Here is a 15,850-nt window from a genome sequence, read left to right on the forward strand (position 1 = left end):
CACTGACGGGAATACCTGCTTCATACAGTTCCTGGGCCAGGGATACCGAGTTATAATAATTATCCATAAACAGGTGGTATCCCTGGTTACGGAAACGATCCACAAGCCTGAAAACAGTGTTACGCATCGTGGAGAAGACCCAGGAATACGTACACTAAGAAGTCCACAATGTATCCAGTGTTGGACTCGGTAATAAAAAAAAATTTTACTCCATATTTCTTCGGCTTCTTGGGGTTATACACTTTAATGCTTAGATGTCCTTTGTAAGGCATCATCCCCTCATCCAAAGAAAGGTTCTTTCCAGGAACCACAAGAATTTTGCACCGTTCACGAATGTATTCCAACACTGGGCGGACTAAGTTGAGGCGATCAGAGTTATTCCGGGTATGGCCCTTCGGTTGAAGGCGTTGAAATATCTGTCCAACGCCAGGAAAGTATCACGGGGCATAACGCTGGGCACATTGGGCGTACTTAAAAAAAATTCCGCCTCCAATATTGCCTGACGTCAGCAGCAGGCATCAATCCAAAATAAATGTGGAGCCCCACAAAATGTGCCATATCGGTGAGGTTGCAGCCCCGCCAGCGATACGACAATGTCGTGCGGAGTTCATCACGGCAGTACTGAGCGTAGTCTGCCATCTCTGCTACCAGGTACTCCAGCAATTCCCGCGTAAGGAACAGCTGAATGAAGCCCAGAGCAGTGAGAGGAACAGGTACGGTGAGCCCAGGTGTTGCCGTGAATGGGTGCATGTTAGGTGGGATGGGGTCCTCCGTCCACCCCTCGTCGCCCTCAAACGACCGACCTTCACCTTGGCTGGCGCGACACTCCGACCTTCTACGTTCTACGTGCTCGCGGGCACGATTTCGCACACGAAACCCCCTCACTGGCCCATCTCCCTCATTTAGGCCCTCGCTTTCTGTATCGTCATCGGCAACAAAACTGGAGCCTATATCCTCATCCTCCCCCTCCTCAGATTCCCCCTCATATGCACTAAAACCACTAAATTCGAGCTCACTTTCGGGATGTGAGCCTCGAACGGACATTGGGGGCAAATATTCATCATTACTGACATCGGGAGTGATGTCCTCAAGACTAGATGACCAACCGCCATCAAAATGAGAACTTGTGACATACTCCCGACTGAGCTCTGATAAGTATGCATCAATGTCCCTTGGTTGGAGGCCTCCCAAATGTCTACGAATGTCCCTAAGGACACCCTGATGCTTCCTAGGGGTTACTAAAGGCACACGAGACACACGTGATCCTAAACCACTTTCATCCACACGTGGCCGCATAGAACGGCGTTGAGGCGCGAGGTCATCTTGGGTGCTGGGTCCCTCGCCAGCATCCAAGTCCAAAATATGTCTTACACGATCCCTTCCGACGGGTAAAACGCGCCTTTCACGTTCCATACTTCGTTGAGACATCTCTGTGAACATCCTGTAGCACCACAAATATTCAAACTCGCACAAGTTCGGCAAAACACGATTGCGGCAAAAGATTGCTCTCGGACGATGCGTCGCTGATGCTGGCTGATGCAAGAGGGAGGCATTTTGCACATGCGCACTTGGGTCACGCTTCTAAACAAAACAACACCTTGATCCGTGAACTCCCAGCATCCCTCAAGGCGCGTGATTCAAAAGTTTTCGGCTGGTAGGCCTATAAGTATTTTTCCGCGAATTTAAAAAAAAAAACTTTTCTATGTCGACAAACGATACGTCCAATCAGCACCCGACAGACAATTTATCTCGACGTATAATACGTCCAATCAGCGTAAGAGGGTTAATATACATCTGGAGACTAAAACGGGATTGTAGAAGGTGATCGCTGGAAAATTGTCATGACGTACTGTATTTTTTAGTCTGGTATTTCTTTAAAGTTGACATGTTTTGGCCATTTATCTGGATGCTGCAAAGGACATTCTGAGTGGGCATTGTGGATGGGTCAGCTTTTATAGTAGGGGGTGGGGGTGGTGAGATCCTGGGTCTTGTTTCTATTTGGCTGCCTGGGGGGAATTTCTTCTCAGGCAAAGCCTTCTAGTCGGAGTTATATGCAGAGGTTGCTTCTTGTTGGGGTCCCTGGAGTAGAGTTGGGATGAATCTTGTTGAATCTGCCTCACACTTGGTGCGCGTTACCTGGCAACTGTGGGAAGGAGGGAGGTTTCTTGCATGGTATTAAGTAAGGGCTTTTCCTTACCAATATGCAGGGCTTCCAGGAGGCACAGGCAGTGGTGGTCTGGAGCTTGATCAGTGATTTCAAAATTTTGTACAGTCTCGTCGGAAGATCCTCGGGTTATGAGCAGTCCAGCATGGTTGAATATTGCCCCCTCCTAAGGGTGGCAGGGAATTCTTTTTAAAAGGTGCATTGTGGTTATACTGACGTAGGTACCAAGGTATCCTTGGACGGGGCGTGAGTACCGGTACTCTATGTTGATCTTGTTCAAGGTCCTGCTGCCTAGGAGTGTCTGGATCACTCTTTATCACCAGGCTGCTGGTTTTCCTACTTTTATAGTAAATAATCAGATGGATCATCTTATCACGATTGGTAGGGCTGACTTTTTATTTAATGATCTTAAGGGCTTTCTTCTTCCTTATACTTAAGTGGAAGTGCCCTTTATAAAAAAAATCGGATCTGTTCAGGGCCATCAGTGCAAGGTTCCTGCTGGTGCCAGCTTTCAATGTTCCTTCAGATAGACTTATATGTCTTGATTGGGGTGGCTGTTATCAATGAGGATCTGGGCAGCACACACTAGTTCATCACGAGTGTCATTCCAGGAGGAGCAGTGTGAGAGGACTCTTCTAACATCAGCACAGATTGTGGAGGGCTTGTACTTCTTGGGGCACTCACTGTCTTCATTGTGACGTGCCCAGATTTGTTGGCTTTGTGAAGACTTTGGTGGTCAACTGGGTATCCCTCCCTTCAACCAGGACATCAAGAAATGGAAGGCGGCAGTCTTCGCTGTGTTCAATTGTGAAACTGAGGCTGCTATGCTGGTGGAAAGCACATTTTCTTCATGGGAGTTAGCCACAGTGATGGTGTCGTACATTTTAGGCTGGTCGTTGCTTTCATAGACCCTCTGCTCGACGGTTCCCATGTAGAAATTGGTGAACGGGAGTCCGAGTCGGGGAGCCCATCACCACACTGTCGATCTGGGTGAACATATTTCCAGTGGTTGGAGAAGGAGCTTTCTTGGTGCAAATTAAAAGCAGGGCATGTTCAGGGCTAATCAGAACATTCATGGATCAGTTGGATCGTTTCATCTACAGAGACATTAGTTCGATCGGGTGTAGGGGTTCAAGATAGTATTCAGCTTCTTGGCTAGCTGATATGTTGGAGCAGGAATCTGGCTGATGATAGGGAGCAGAGGGTTGCTTGCTTTATGGGTCTTACTGTTTCCTTAAATGCATCCCAAATTGTAATTGGTGGGAGGTGGCATGTGTTGGAGGCAGTGTTGACAGTGTCTATGATCTTGTTTGCCTCCCGCTTAATCTCGTCAGTAGGGTTCTTCATGATTCTCAGGAACTTGGTAGTGTCAGCCAGAATGTCATTCAGCTTTTAGTGATATTTCTTGATGTTGATTAATACAAAGGCAGTGGTCTTATCTGCTCTCCATATGATGATCCCTTCTTTCTCCGTCAGTTGCTTGCCAGTATCCCTAAGGTGCCAATCAACGATACTGCTTCTGTAATCTCCCTGGTCGGTATGGAAGAGGTCAAGTTGATGTAGTTCTTGTGTTGGTGAGGGATGTGGAACTTCCCTCCATTCAGGTTGATCAGCTTTCTAGTCACTGCTCTCATTTTTATTTTGGCATCCTTCTCCTCCAAGTGGCGAAGGCAGTCTGTGATATCCTGGTGCTCTTCTTGGTGTTGGTGTTGGGGTGGGGGGGCATTTATAAGATAAATTTAGTTAACTCTGCCATTCTTTTCAATAAGACATGTATCCGAGAAGGTCTGCTTCTTGCTTACTCTAATTATTATACTTATACATTGTTTATGACCCAACTTTTTTAATCAGATCTTGTCTTAAAATCTTCAGAAAACTGTTGAAAGCAGGAAAGAGAAGCGTAGAGAAGAGTGGGAGATGGAGCGCAGTTCACGCTATGGTGGAGAGGCTGGTGAATATGATTTCTCCAGGTAAGATCTGTTTTACAACTTGAATGTAAATTAGTAAAATGCTTAATATATGTAAGCTTCCTCTACCTGTGTCAGAGAAAGTAGACTTGTTTGTTAATCAGTATCCACTGCTGGGAGCCTAGCATCAATTTCATACCAAATAAGGATTAGATACCCTCATTGGTGCATTATTCCTTGTGTTATTGATTATGCCCGTAGACTATACAGTCTCCACACTTATTCTTAGCTCTGCCTATGGAGCTGGTGGTCACTATATTATATATACATTGAGATAAAATCTGTTACTTGAAAGCTCAATTATGGAACTAGAAAATGGCAAATTGCTAGTTAAAGGATGATCATAGTCAGTCGCTCTCCATAATTAACCGCCCTCGTGTCTGGTCGTGATCGTATAAGGCATAATAATAGCTTCAGGGTGCGATCTAAGCCTTCAGGTGGGAATTTATATTTTGCACCATACAGTTTGAATGAATTTTGCAGGAAAATGTTCAGATCTCTTGAATGAGCCATAAATGGCTTAAGGTAAGTCATATGATAACACACACACCACAGCTATGATATGAGGAAGATGGAAAACAGTGCTCCATGAGATGTTACTAGGGGATGGCATTATGTCTCTCCTTCCCAGTATATCTAGAATATATTTGCCCAATAAATATACTCAGGGATTGTTGTTTGTTTTTAGTTCTCCTCAGGAACTTGTTCAAGGTAGTGCTACGAGTCCCTAGGGTTCACACCTGGAGGAGTCTCAGGTTCATAGAGCTTGGTTCAAGAAGGAAAGCTGCTTACTAATACCTTTGAGCTTCAGGTGTCCAAGCATTTGTGATTGCCTTTTCAGACCACTGCACATGGATGAAAACCAACAAAACTGACGTCGCCTGACAGGAATTAAGGGAGGACATAGGTGGATTACTGCCTTCTGGCAGCTGAGAACTTCACTTGGGCAGAGCCATTGGAGTGGTCTCTTTACATTAAGAGTTCGGTTGTCTGATGTGCTCTCTCCACTGCCTTCTATCAAAGGTATCATCCTCCACCAAACCTATTCTCTCCATATCTTCCTTCACTTTATGCTCTTATTTAATTCTTTGTCTCCCTCTCGATCTTCTTCAGGTTTTCCCAAGCTCTCTTTACTTCCTCATTATCCATCCTTAACACATGCCCATACCATCTCAATCGTGATTCTGTTATAACCTCTGAAGTCTTCAGTAAGCCTCCTCCTCTTATTTCCATAATCCACCTCAGCATTATCACCTATGTTCTCTCAAGCATTACTTCCGCTTTTCTTCTTAGAGCCCATGTTTCTGATCCATACATTAACAATCATCTTATCACTGAGCTATAGATCTTGACTTTTAGCTTAATTGCCATTCTCTTATCACATGCTACTGCAGCTACATCTCTCCACTTCCCCCATGCTGCATTTATCCAACAGTCAACTTCAGCCTCACATCCTCCCTCTTGGCTTAAAATAGATCCTAAGTATTTAAACTTTTCTGCTTGTTTTATAATTGAGCCTCTTATTTCTTGTATTACTATTCTTTCTATCTTCTCTATTTCTCTCCCAAATCTTTTCTTTCTTTCAGTCACCTTTAAGCCACCCCTCTCAAGACTCCTGCCACTCTCCAACCCTTCTCTCTAGGTCCTCCTCATTTATGCAATAATCACCAGATCATTGGCGTGCAACAACTCCTACAGCACTTCATTCCTGATTTTTTCACTCAGCACATCCATGATAGCACAAACAAAAACGGGTTTAATGCTGACCCTTGGTGTAATCCAACACTAACTTCAAAGTTTTCTGTTTCCCCAATCTTTGCCAAATCATTGAATGCCAAACTGTTGTATTCTCACCTGGACCCAGCTGCATGGGCAGTTGACCCAACGCTACAACTGTTGGAGGGTTGGTCTGCTGAGTGAGTGAGACGTCATTATTTAATTACATACACAGTTTGATGAGAAACTTGCTCTCTGTTCTCATGTAATGTCATGTTGTTGATCATTAGTCTTTATTCAGCGAGGTCATGTTTTAGAAAAGATAGAAAAATTTTGCAAGAAGTCCAATTCAAAAGTTCAAGGTTAAGCCTTTGTCAGAAGCACTCTCGTGGGACTTAACACTCAAAACAATGTTTTTTATTTTCTTACCATTTGAATTTATCACTGAGCTCCATTCCTTTTCTTGGGATGGTCCTGCTTTAGCAGTTGGTCTCTAGCGTGTCATTACTTCACCCTGGACTTTGAAGTCATGACTGACTTCCAAAAGACTTACGCTCTTCAAGAAACTTCCAAAGACAGTTCATTCTTGCCTGGACTGGTTTCATGTGATTCGCAAGATTATCAGAACAAAATGTGGAGGCAGACGTCATTCTTTAGCCCAGTCTACCAGACTTAGTGGGCTGATTTACGAAACTAGTGTCTCTTCCCCTGAGACATCTGTCGCTCATTTTGGGATTACCCTTTTGCTGGTCTTCATTAGTTAGGGGTTTTGAACTGTAAACTAGTGTTTAGGCAGAGGGACCTAAATCCTGTTGGCCTCTACCCTCTGCTAGAACATATTAGTAAGAGCCAAGACATCGTTTAGAGTTATTTTTTTTCCTGGTATATTTAGCTAAACGAGAAACCATCCCAGTTATGGATCCGCTTTTTCTCCCTTAGAAATTTACTGGACATCGTTTGCTCTGAGGAAGAACATAAAATTTTAGTACTAAACCCTCTTACCGAGTGGGCTTGCTCTTTGAGGCATCATGAAAACCTTTTCTGAATCAAGTGAAAGCTAAGAGCTGTTTTTCTCTTCAGTTTTTGGTAGAATCCAACTTCTTTTGTCCAGAATGTGTTGTCTCTCATCCTAAATGGCCTTATTTTTGTGTAGAACCTCAGGTTTTGCAGAACATGTTGTCTTCATCTCAGTGAAAGCTAAGGACGTCAGAACTTCCTCTACCCCATGAGCTTTCAAACACGTTCCTTCCTTCCATGCTGCATCGAACCAATGGAAGCAGAGTTTCCCCGCGTCCTTCTATCTTTAGTGAAATAAGTTCTAGCAGCGCCAGCTACAGTCTGCCTTAAGTTAGAGGTTCAGGAGCCTGAGCTTATAGCTCTCCAGGCTCCCAGCTTGCCTAGTGCCAGCTTTGTCTTGGTACTAGCCATAGAGTTCCTAATGTCCAGAGCTTCCTACTCTCCTGACGCTCGGCTTGCCTGGCGTCAGCTACAGTCTTTCTCCAACTATAGAACTCCTAGTGCTCTGAGCTTCTAGATAGTCAGGTGCTGAGCTTGCCTGGTGCAAACTACTGTCTGGCTCCAGCTTTGGAGTTTTCAGTGCCCCCATCTTCTAGCACTCTGAGCACCCAACTCTCCTTGCGCTAGCTACAGTCTGGCGCCAGTTTTTTTAAGGTGACCACCTTCGTTTGGTTATCGAAATATTGCTTGGAGCAATTATGTTTTGCTACCCATTTATAAGTCACCTAATGGAAAGTTACTAAAAAAGTTTCATAAATTTCCATCCATTCTTTTTTTTTATATTAATTTTTTTCCTGATTTTTTAGATGCATTGCTTTAAAACCCTAAGGCTTCCTTAGTTTTTAACTAAATTTTAATAACTAAAGCAATTAATACTCACAAAGAGTTGCTCTATCCTATGAATTGAGAAAGATTAAAAAAAATAGATAAAATAAAAAAAATTCATCGATGTAAAAAAATATATATTTTTTAAATTTAATTACTTAATTCAAAAATTCATAAAAAATAGAAATTTGAATAATTTTTAAATTCTTCCAATTCTTTTGATGTAGAATTTATCAAGGATTTCAATGGTATTTGAATTTTGAAAATAGGACAACAAATAAAAAGCCTTAGGTTTTTAAAGCGACCCATACACTGAAAAACATAGTTTTGAGATATCATGTGTTAAAGTTTGTGTAATGAAATTCTCAGTGAATGCCGCATAGGCATCTATATAGACATTTACTTAAGCTTGATTTTCTTATTCTAACGGCGTACTTCTATGGTATCTGGTCCCCCCACTTTAAAAAGTTATATTACCCCCCCCTCCCCCCAGGGGGTGGGTATCATGAGGCACCACCTCACTCATTGTCGCCAGTTAGGCCTGGGAGGTGATGAATGCACATGCTTCATCTTGGTGTTCTTTCTTGTTATCTTTCTAAGTCTTTCTTTCAACCTTTCTCTAGCTAATGTACACTTTCTTGACTGCTTCTTCCTTGGCATTTTGATGAATAAACAAGAAAAAACGCACTAGATATAAAGAGTACTTGACAACTCCGGCTCAGAAGTGAACAGTGTGGTTACATCAAAGTTATGCGGGTTACTGATGTGTTTGTGCAGCAGCAGCTGCTCTCCTGCCTCTCCGCTTCAGAAAGCGTAGGATGGGAAAAATGCCGTACAACAAATATGATTACCTATGGAAAATTTATGTAAAATGCAACGGATATCAAAAGGATATCAAAACATTGCATTTTTCGTGATATTTTCATTGCGGATACTTTCACAAAAAATAATTATTGACCCACTTACAGGTTAGCTATAGCACTAATATTTTACGTCTGGCTGTGGCACACATCAATGTTACCAGAAATGAGTAAAACTCTGTTTCGCCCACCGAGCTCAAAATTGTCGTATTTCAGGCCTCCCAACTGAGGCGGTCCTCTTAAACTCCAAGCGCTCTGAGCTTCCTGCTCTCCTGGTGCCCAGAGCCTCTGGCTCACATGGATCTTCAATTGTACTGCTTGAGAAATTCCAAGATCTCCAAGCTTTTTGCTCACCTGGCACACTCTTGCACCAGCTTTAGAGTTTCCAATGTCTGCTAGCTCCCAACAGCTTGCTTGGCACCTTCTTCGGCCTGGTGCCAGCAACATTGTGTCTGGAAATTGAATATCCTGGTTTAGAAACTGGCTTGGCATTGTGGGAAGACGCATAGGATTGTTGCCTGTTTTTTCACCTTATAGTGAAGTAGACCAGGGGGTTGCTGTGTACCTGGCAAACCCACCACTCTGGTGCATGGGTTGTGGTTTTATTTCAGTGTAGGTGTCAGTGTTATTTGGTTGGTTTTTATTTTGGTGCTGTGCCAAGGGCAAGGGCCAACACCAGTAATGCTTTGCTAACTAGCGGAATACTACCCTCGCTGCAGAATATCCACCAACCCCTTAACGCCGATTGGACGTTTAAAACGTCGACGAAAATTGTCTGTCGGGTGCCGAACCAACGTACGAAACGTTGACGAAAAAAACTTTTTTTTAAAATTCGCGGAATAGTTATAGGCCTACTAGGCGAAAACTTTTGAATCATGCACCTTGGCGGATGCTGGGAGTTCACGGATCAAGCTGTTGTTTTGTTTACAATCGTTACCAAGGCGTGCAAGCGCGAATTTATTGAAAATGTGTGCAATTTCATGTAGAATACAACAAAAAAACAACTCATGGTTGTAGCTTTTATCAGTTTTGAAATATTTTCATATAAATAACGATAAGTGCCAAAATTTCAACCTTCGTTCAACTTTGACTCTACCAAAATGGTCGCAAAACGTAATTGTAAGCTAAAACTCTTATATTCTAATTCAATCATTTACCCTCATTTTACAACAAATTGGAAGTCTCTAGCACAATATTTCCATTTATGGTGAATTTATGAAAAAAACTTTTTCCTTACGTCCGCGCGGTAACTCTTCAGAAAAAATCAGAAATTTTTTCGTCTGATTATCGTAATGTTTGCACCATTTTGAATTAGCCGTTACATAAAGTTTTATATATGGAAATGTGTGCAATGTCATGTAGAATACAACCAAAAACAACCCATCATTGTAGCTTTTATCAGTTTTGAAATATTTTCATACAAATAACGATAAATGCCAAAATTTCAATCTTCGGTCAACTTTGACTTGACCAAAATAATCGAAAACCGCAATTGTAAGCTAAAACTCTTACATTCTAGTAATACTCCATCATTTACCTTCATTTTGCAACAAATTGGAAGTCTCTAGCACAATATTTCGATTTATGGTGAATTTTTAAAAAAATACTTTTTCCTACGTCTGCGCAGTAACTGCCGAAAAAATCATAAATTACTTTGTACGATTGTCGTAATGTTTGCACAGTTTTATATTAGCCGTTAAATAAAGTTTTATATATGAAAATGTGTGCAATTTCATGTACAATATATACAACGAAAAACAACCCATGGTTGTAGCTTTATCAGTTTTGAAATGATTTCATATAAATAACGATAAGTGCCAAAACATCACCCTTCGGTCAACTTTGACTCTACCGAAATGGTTGAAAAACGCAATTGTAAGCTCAATCTCTTACATTTTGGTAATATTCAATCATTTACCTTTATTTTGCAACCAATAGGAAGTCTCTAGCACGATATTCCAATTTATGGTGAATTTATGGGGGGGAGGGGGGAAAAATTTTTTTCCTTACGTCCACGCGGTAACTCTTCCGAAAAAATCTGAAATTTTTTTTGTCCAATTGTCGTAATGTTTGCACCATTTTGAATTAGCACAATTTCATGTAGAATACAAAAAAAAACAACCCATCGTTGTAGCTTTTATCAGTTTGAAATATTTTTATATAAATAACGATAAGTGCCAAAATTTTAACCTTCGGTCAACTTAGACTCAACCGAGATGGTAAAAAAACGCAATTGTAAGCTAAAACTATTACATTCTAGTAATATTCAATCATTTACCTTTATTTTGCAACAAATTGGAAGTCTCTTGCACAATATTTTGATTTATGGTGAATTTATGAAAAAAACTTTTTCCTACGACAGCGCGGTAACTCTTCCGAAAAAATCATAAATATTTTCGTCCGATTGTCGTAATGTTTGCACCATTTTAAAATAGTCGTTACATAAAGTTTTATTATATATGCAAATATGCGCAATTTCATTAAGAATACAACGAAAAGCAACCCATGGTTGTAGCTCTCATCAGTTTTGAAATATTTTCATATAAATAACGATAAATAGGAAAAATTCGACCTTCGATCAACTTTTAACTCGACTGAAATGGTCGAAAACTGCAATTGTAAGCTACAACACTTACAGTGTAGTAATATTCAATCAATTACCTTCATTTTGCAACAAATGAGAAGTCTCTAGCACAATATTTAGATTTTGTTGAATTTTTTAAAACAGCTATTTTTTACGTCCGCGCATTACGAATTCGTGCATCATATTGTGATAATATTTTCTCTGTGTTGCTTTGATCGTTTTACAATTTGTTATATACCAAAATCATCGTAATTTAGTGTACAATACAACAAAAAATAATTAACTCATTAGCTTTAACCGTTTTGCTCACCGCGCGATTTGTATACAATTATATACAAAAAAAAATTTTTTGCGCTGTCATATATTCCACTATATATATATATATATGATAATGATATTTTTTTTCATTTCTGACGGTTGCATACTAAATGTTAGGTAATGACAAAAAAAGGAGCCAAAAATGAACTCTTAATCTTGAAAATTAAGCGTGCTGTGATTTTTATAAAAAATCTTTTTCTGCTTCGGCGCTCACTAGTGAACGCCGCCGGTATACGGGAGACAGTTTCGGAAATACCAGCTTGGCGTTTAAGGGTTAAGTAAGAGGCGACCCTGGGCTATAGAGCCACCACTATAAGTTAAGATGAGCACCAATCACAGACAGTATCCACCTGCAGTTGCTCTTGTAACTAATAGGAAACGACAAGCATTGTTCTCAATGCTAGCAATTTTTCTATTTCAAATTCATTACATCACTTAATAGTTTGAAGTAGAATATGTTCATATCCCACCTCCTTCAATATGGAATTAGCTTTTTAATTACTTGGTAAGTCACTTATGTAAAAATTACATTTTTATAATAAAATAAAGTTTGTGTTATATATAAATACCAAGTATAATTACATTTAGAGCCCACCCTCCTCTCATGTGATGAACATTGGCACGAAACATAATGAGGTGGTTGGCCAAGTTGTTATAACTATTGCTGTTAGTAGCGATTAGCTATGTAATTACTTGGTAAGTATATATAAAACTTTATTATAGAATGTCATACTCACTCTAGTAATTGTATAGTATTGTCAACTTTTTCATTTTCAGAGAGAACGAGAGGGAACGAGAGAGATACCGTGATAATGAAAGAGATCGTAGGGATAGATACAGAGACAGTGATAGAGAGAAGAGAAGACGTAGGTCAAGATCAAGGTCACGATCACGAGATAGGCGTCGTCGACGATCAAGGTCAAGGGATAGACATTACAGGTCCCATTCTCGTTCTAGGTCACGAGATCGTAGGTAAGGTAGAAAAATATTAACTGCTGTGCAAAGATACACGTAGATTGGCCTTGTTTATATAGGAATGATTGAGCTATGCCTTCAAAAGAAAATAAAATATCCGCAGTAGTACATGTCTTGTTTATTTGATGGAAGGAGCCGAGAAAGTACAAGGAGGTCAAGGTCAAGGCGAACAAGGTCAAGAGAACGCCATACAAAGTCACGCGATCGATCTCAATCAAAAGACAGAAGTTCAAGGGACAAGATTGTTCGTGATATTGAGGAAAAAAAGGTTCTGCCAGATTTACCTGAAGAGGGTGAAGTTCAAGATAGGAGGTAAAAAAAAAAAATTTATTTTCCTTTTTTGTTTCTTTTTTAAGTTCTGGTGACTTTTTTTTTGGTAAACTATGCAGCAAGGTTTTAAAAAGTGAATTGTTTTCTTGAATGCCATGTGCAGTAACATTTTCAAAGTGAATTCCATTTTGGTAAATTACTGTATAAGTTCTTATGGAAAAAATATATATATATATAACCAGTGTTCCAGTGTAAATAATGCACACACACATATACAGTACATATATACTGAATAGGAAAGCATGTGAGTAGGCAAGGGGGATGAGTAAAATGTATCGGTTTTGAAAATGACTTGACAGCAGAGATTTGTAGAATGAGAAAAGTCAAGAAGGCAGGTGTTGGAAAACATGTGGAGTGAATAATGGACATGATTCAGAGAACTACTGTGAAAGTTGCATATATCAATTGTTTACCTTAATGATTGGTTGAAGGTTTTTGTTAGTGATATTTTTGGTGTACAGTAAACTTCGGTGTGGAAAGAAAACGTGGCACAGTTGAATATTGCCTTTCCATATTAATTTTGTAACTGTTAGCTCAATAATTTTTACTTTTTTTTTTTTCATACTAAGTGTCCAGCATTGTTAGGTAATGTATCTTGTAAATATATAATCTCTTTTGGTGTTAAGATTTTAGAAAGAGGTAATTTATTGACTCTTAATTCCCTGCCCCTTCAACAAACACTTTGTCATTTTAAAACTGTTACTTTATTCCATATCTTGTGCTCCTGAAACACATGGTGGTAAAATTATAGTTGTACTGTGTACTTTATGGAACCAGCATGAAAATTTAGGATGTAGTGGCAATAAGTAAGATTTAGCGAAAATTCTCGAAGATTAAATATGAATGTCTTATTAAAGCATTTGCATCGCTTAGCTGCAGTGTATGCCGTGACCCTACTGGCATTGAATTTAGATCCATTCTTGTGCACTGCTTATCTATCAGAAAGACTGATAGATGATTATTTATTCTTTTCATAGTTTCTTTTTATATTTTGTTTTAATGAGAAGTAAACCTTATGAACTATTCGAATAGTTTTTATTTTATTGTCTTTTATTGCAGAGATGAAAGTCTTGAACAGGGAGAAATCAGAGATGACCATGATGGTGTGGAGTGAATCCAATGACCTTTTGTTTTAAGAGGGTCACGTTGTAATTTATTTTTATGACCTGTTAGCAGTTTACTTCAGATACCTGTCTTAGTCGTTATGAAAGTTGTGGTATGTCTTCTGGAGACTAGATACGAACTGGTGAAAAGGAATTTGCTAGCTTGTAAAATTATAGGAGTAAAAGAGATGTGTTCCACCCTTTGGGAGGCTAGGTAGAGTAATTTTGTGATACTATTGGTACCCAATAAGGTTTTAATTTTGACATGCAAAGTAAGCATAAAAAATATAACAAAACTACATACATGCAGAAGTCAAATAATCCAGTATAAAGTGTAAATGTTTGCCATTGTTGTAATAATTAGGACTACTGAAAATGTTTCAGAAGCAGCAATGTTTACGGTCTTGCATTTACTCAAAATAAATAGAAATTGTGAAATCGTGACTATGGAATAGGGTATTAATGTTGAATTTTGTGCTTGCTTCTGCAGTTTTATTGTTTGTATTTTGTGGGCTTTTAGTTATTCAGGTCTTTTCCTTGTTAATAAGGTCTCAAAAAATATTTTTTGTAATATTCAAGTGTATAATAATTTTGGGTAGTCTTCCAGTCAACATTGCTTGTTATTTGTTATATGTTACACATTAAAGTATAGTTTACATAAACAATCGTATGCAACACCTGCAGTCACTATATCTGTGACTATGTTAGCACCCTGATTTAATAAGTTGGCCTTGTTATATTGAATACTTGTTTATTTTTGTGAAAATTGGATTGATTTGTGATGCATATCCAATGCTTAAACATATCTAGGAAGAAATATGCCAGATGCAAGAAGAGTAGAGGTACGATTTCACTTTACATTTGTAGGGAATAGCAAAGCAAAGTAACAGGGAAGTATTTTTTTTTTACTGAAAAGTAACACCTTTGTTTCATCACATCAGTAGGATTTTCTGTTATATACAAATAGGGTTTTTAAGTTGATTGATAAGACCATTTAACAACAATGGATAGAATTCCAAGTTTCCGTGAGTTTGTGGCCGTGTCACTGCTTTTGAATAGCCTTGTTTAAGTTGTGCTCACATGGTAATATAATAATGTATGCTCTTTGGTACTGTATCATCCTTGGTAATATTTATAAGGATTTGAAATGACTATCCAGTGCAGTCTCTCTGAACAAACATTAAATGCCAGAACCCGAAATAAGAGAGCTCATGGTTAGATTGTGGTGGATGACCATGTTTATTTCTGGTTTGAAGTACTTTTAAAGCAGTATTTTTTAGTAACATAATAGGCCAGAAACTTTTATTTTTTGTTTTTTGGTTTTATTTAAGTACGTACCTGTATTGAATAAATATTTTGCCATCTTGTCAATATTGTCTGTTGCTAGTAGATGACTTGAGATTTTTACTTAAGTGATCATCTGTAAATGAGTGTTCATTTAATTTTTAATAAAATAAATTATTTACTCATTACTACCTTTTGTGGTTACCTATGTATTTGTACATTGTTGCAGTTTCATAATAGTATGTGGAAAGTTAGATTTCTTATTATAATCTGTGCAAGTTTCCACCATGTTTAAATTTGCTGTTGATTAGAAGAAATACATTTCTTCCCAATTGATGCACCCATACATGACATGTATGTCAAGTGTATCAATCATCTTTTTCCATGTATTTGAAGTGTAGTGATCATAAAGTGTAGCAATTATCATTTTCCATGCATGACGTATATGTGAAGTGTAGCAATCTTCATTTTCAATACATGACATGCGTGTAAAGTGTAGCGATCCTCATTTTCCATGCATGACGTTTATGGAAAGTGTAGCGATCATCATTTTCTACGCATAACATGTATGCAAGTGTATCAGTCAACATTTTAAGCTCTAACATGAAACTTTTCCTTTGAGAATCAGGAAAAGAGAAAATTTAGTTAAATGTTAATAAGGAATGGCACAGCAAAAGAAATGAGAGAAACTCTCCAGTTGTACTAAG

The 15,850-nt window shown here is 39.0% G+C and overlaps 1 protein-coding gene across 2 annotated transcripts in view; it reads left to right on the forward strand.

Moving 5' to 3' along the window:
• Nucleotides 1-15,328, forward strand: part of LOC135220619 (putative RNA-binding protein Luc7-like 1) — a 73,311-nt gene extending 57,983 nt beyond the window's left edge. The window contains exons 6-9 of one of the 2 annotated variants that reach the window (XM_064257930.1): nt 4,037-4,134; nt 12,229-12,423; nt 12,559-12,738; nt 13,816-15,328. In XM_064257930.1, the coding sequence (XP_064114000.1) occupies nt 4,037-4,134; nt 12,229-12,423; nt 12,559-12,738; nt 13,816-13,870 (528 nt within the window). In that variant the 3' untranslated portion in view covers nt 13,871-15,328. The remainder of the gene's footprint in view (nt 1-4,036; nt 4,135-12,228; nt 12,424-12,558; nt 12,739-13,815) is intronic. The other variant, XM_064257931.1, reaches the window with a different exon arrangement.
• The last annotated feature ends 522 nt before the right edge of the window (nt 15,329-15,850 follow it).

The sequence above is a fragment of the Macrobrachium nipponense genome, chromosome 2, assembly GCF_015104395.2.
Source record: "Macrobrachium nipponense isolate FS-2020 chromosome 2, ASM1510439v2, whole genome shotgun sequence".
Classification (NCBI taxonomy): domain Eukaryota; kingdom Metazoa; phylum Arthropoda; class Malacostraca; order Decapoda; family Palaemonidae; genus Macrobrachium; species Macrobrachium nipponense.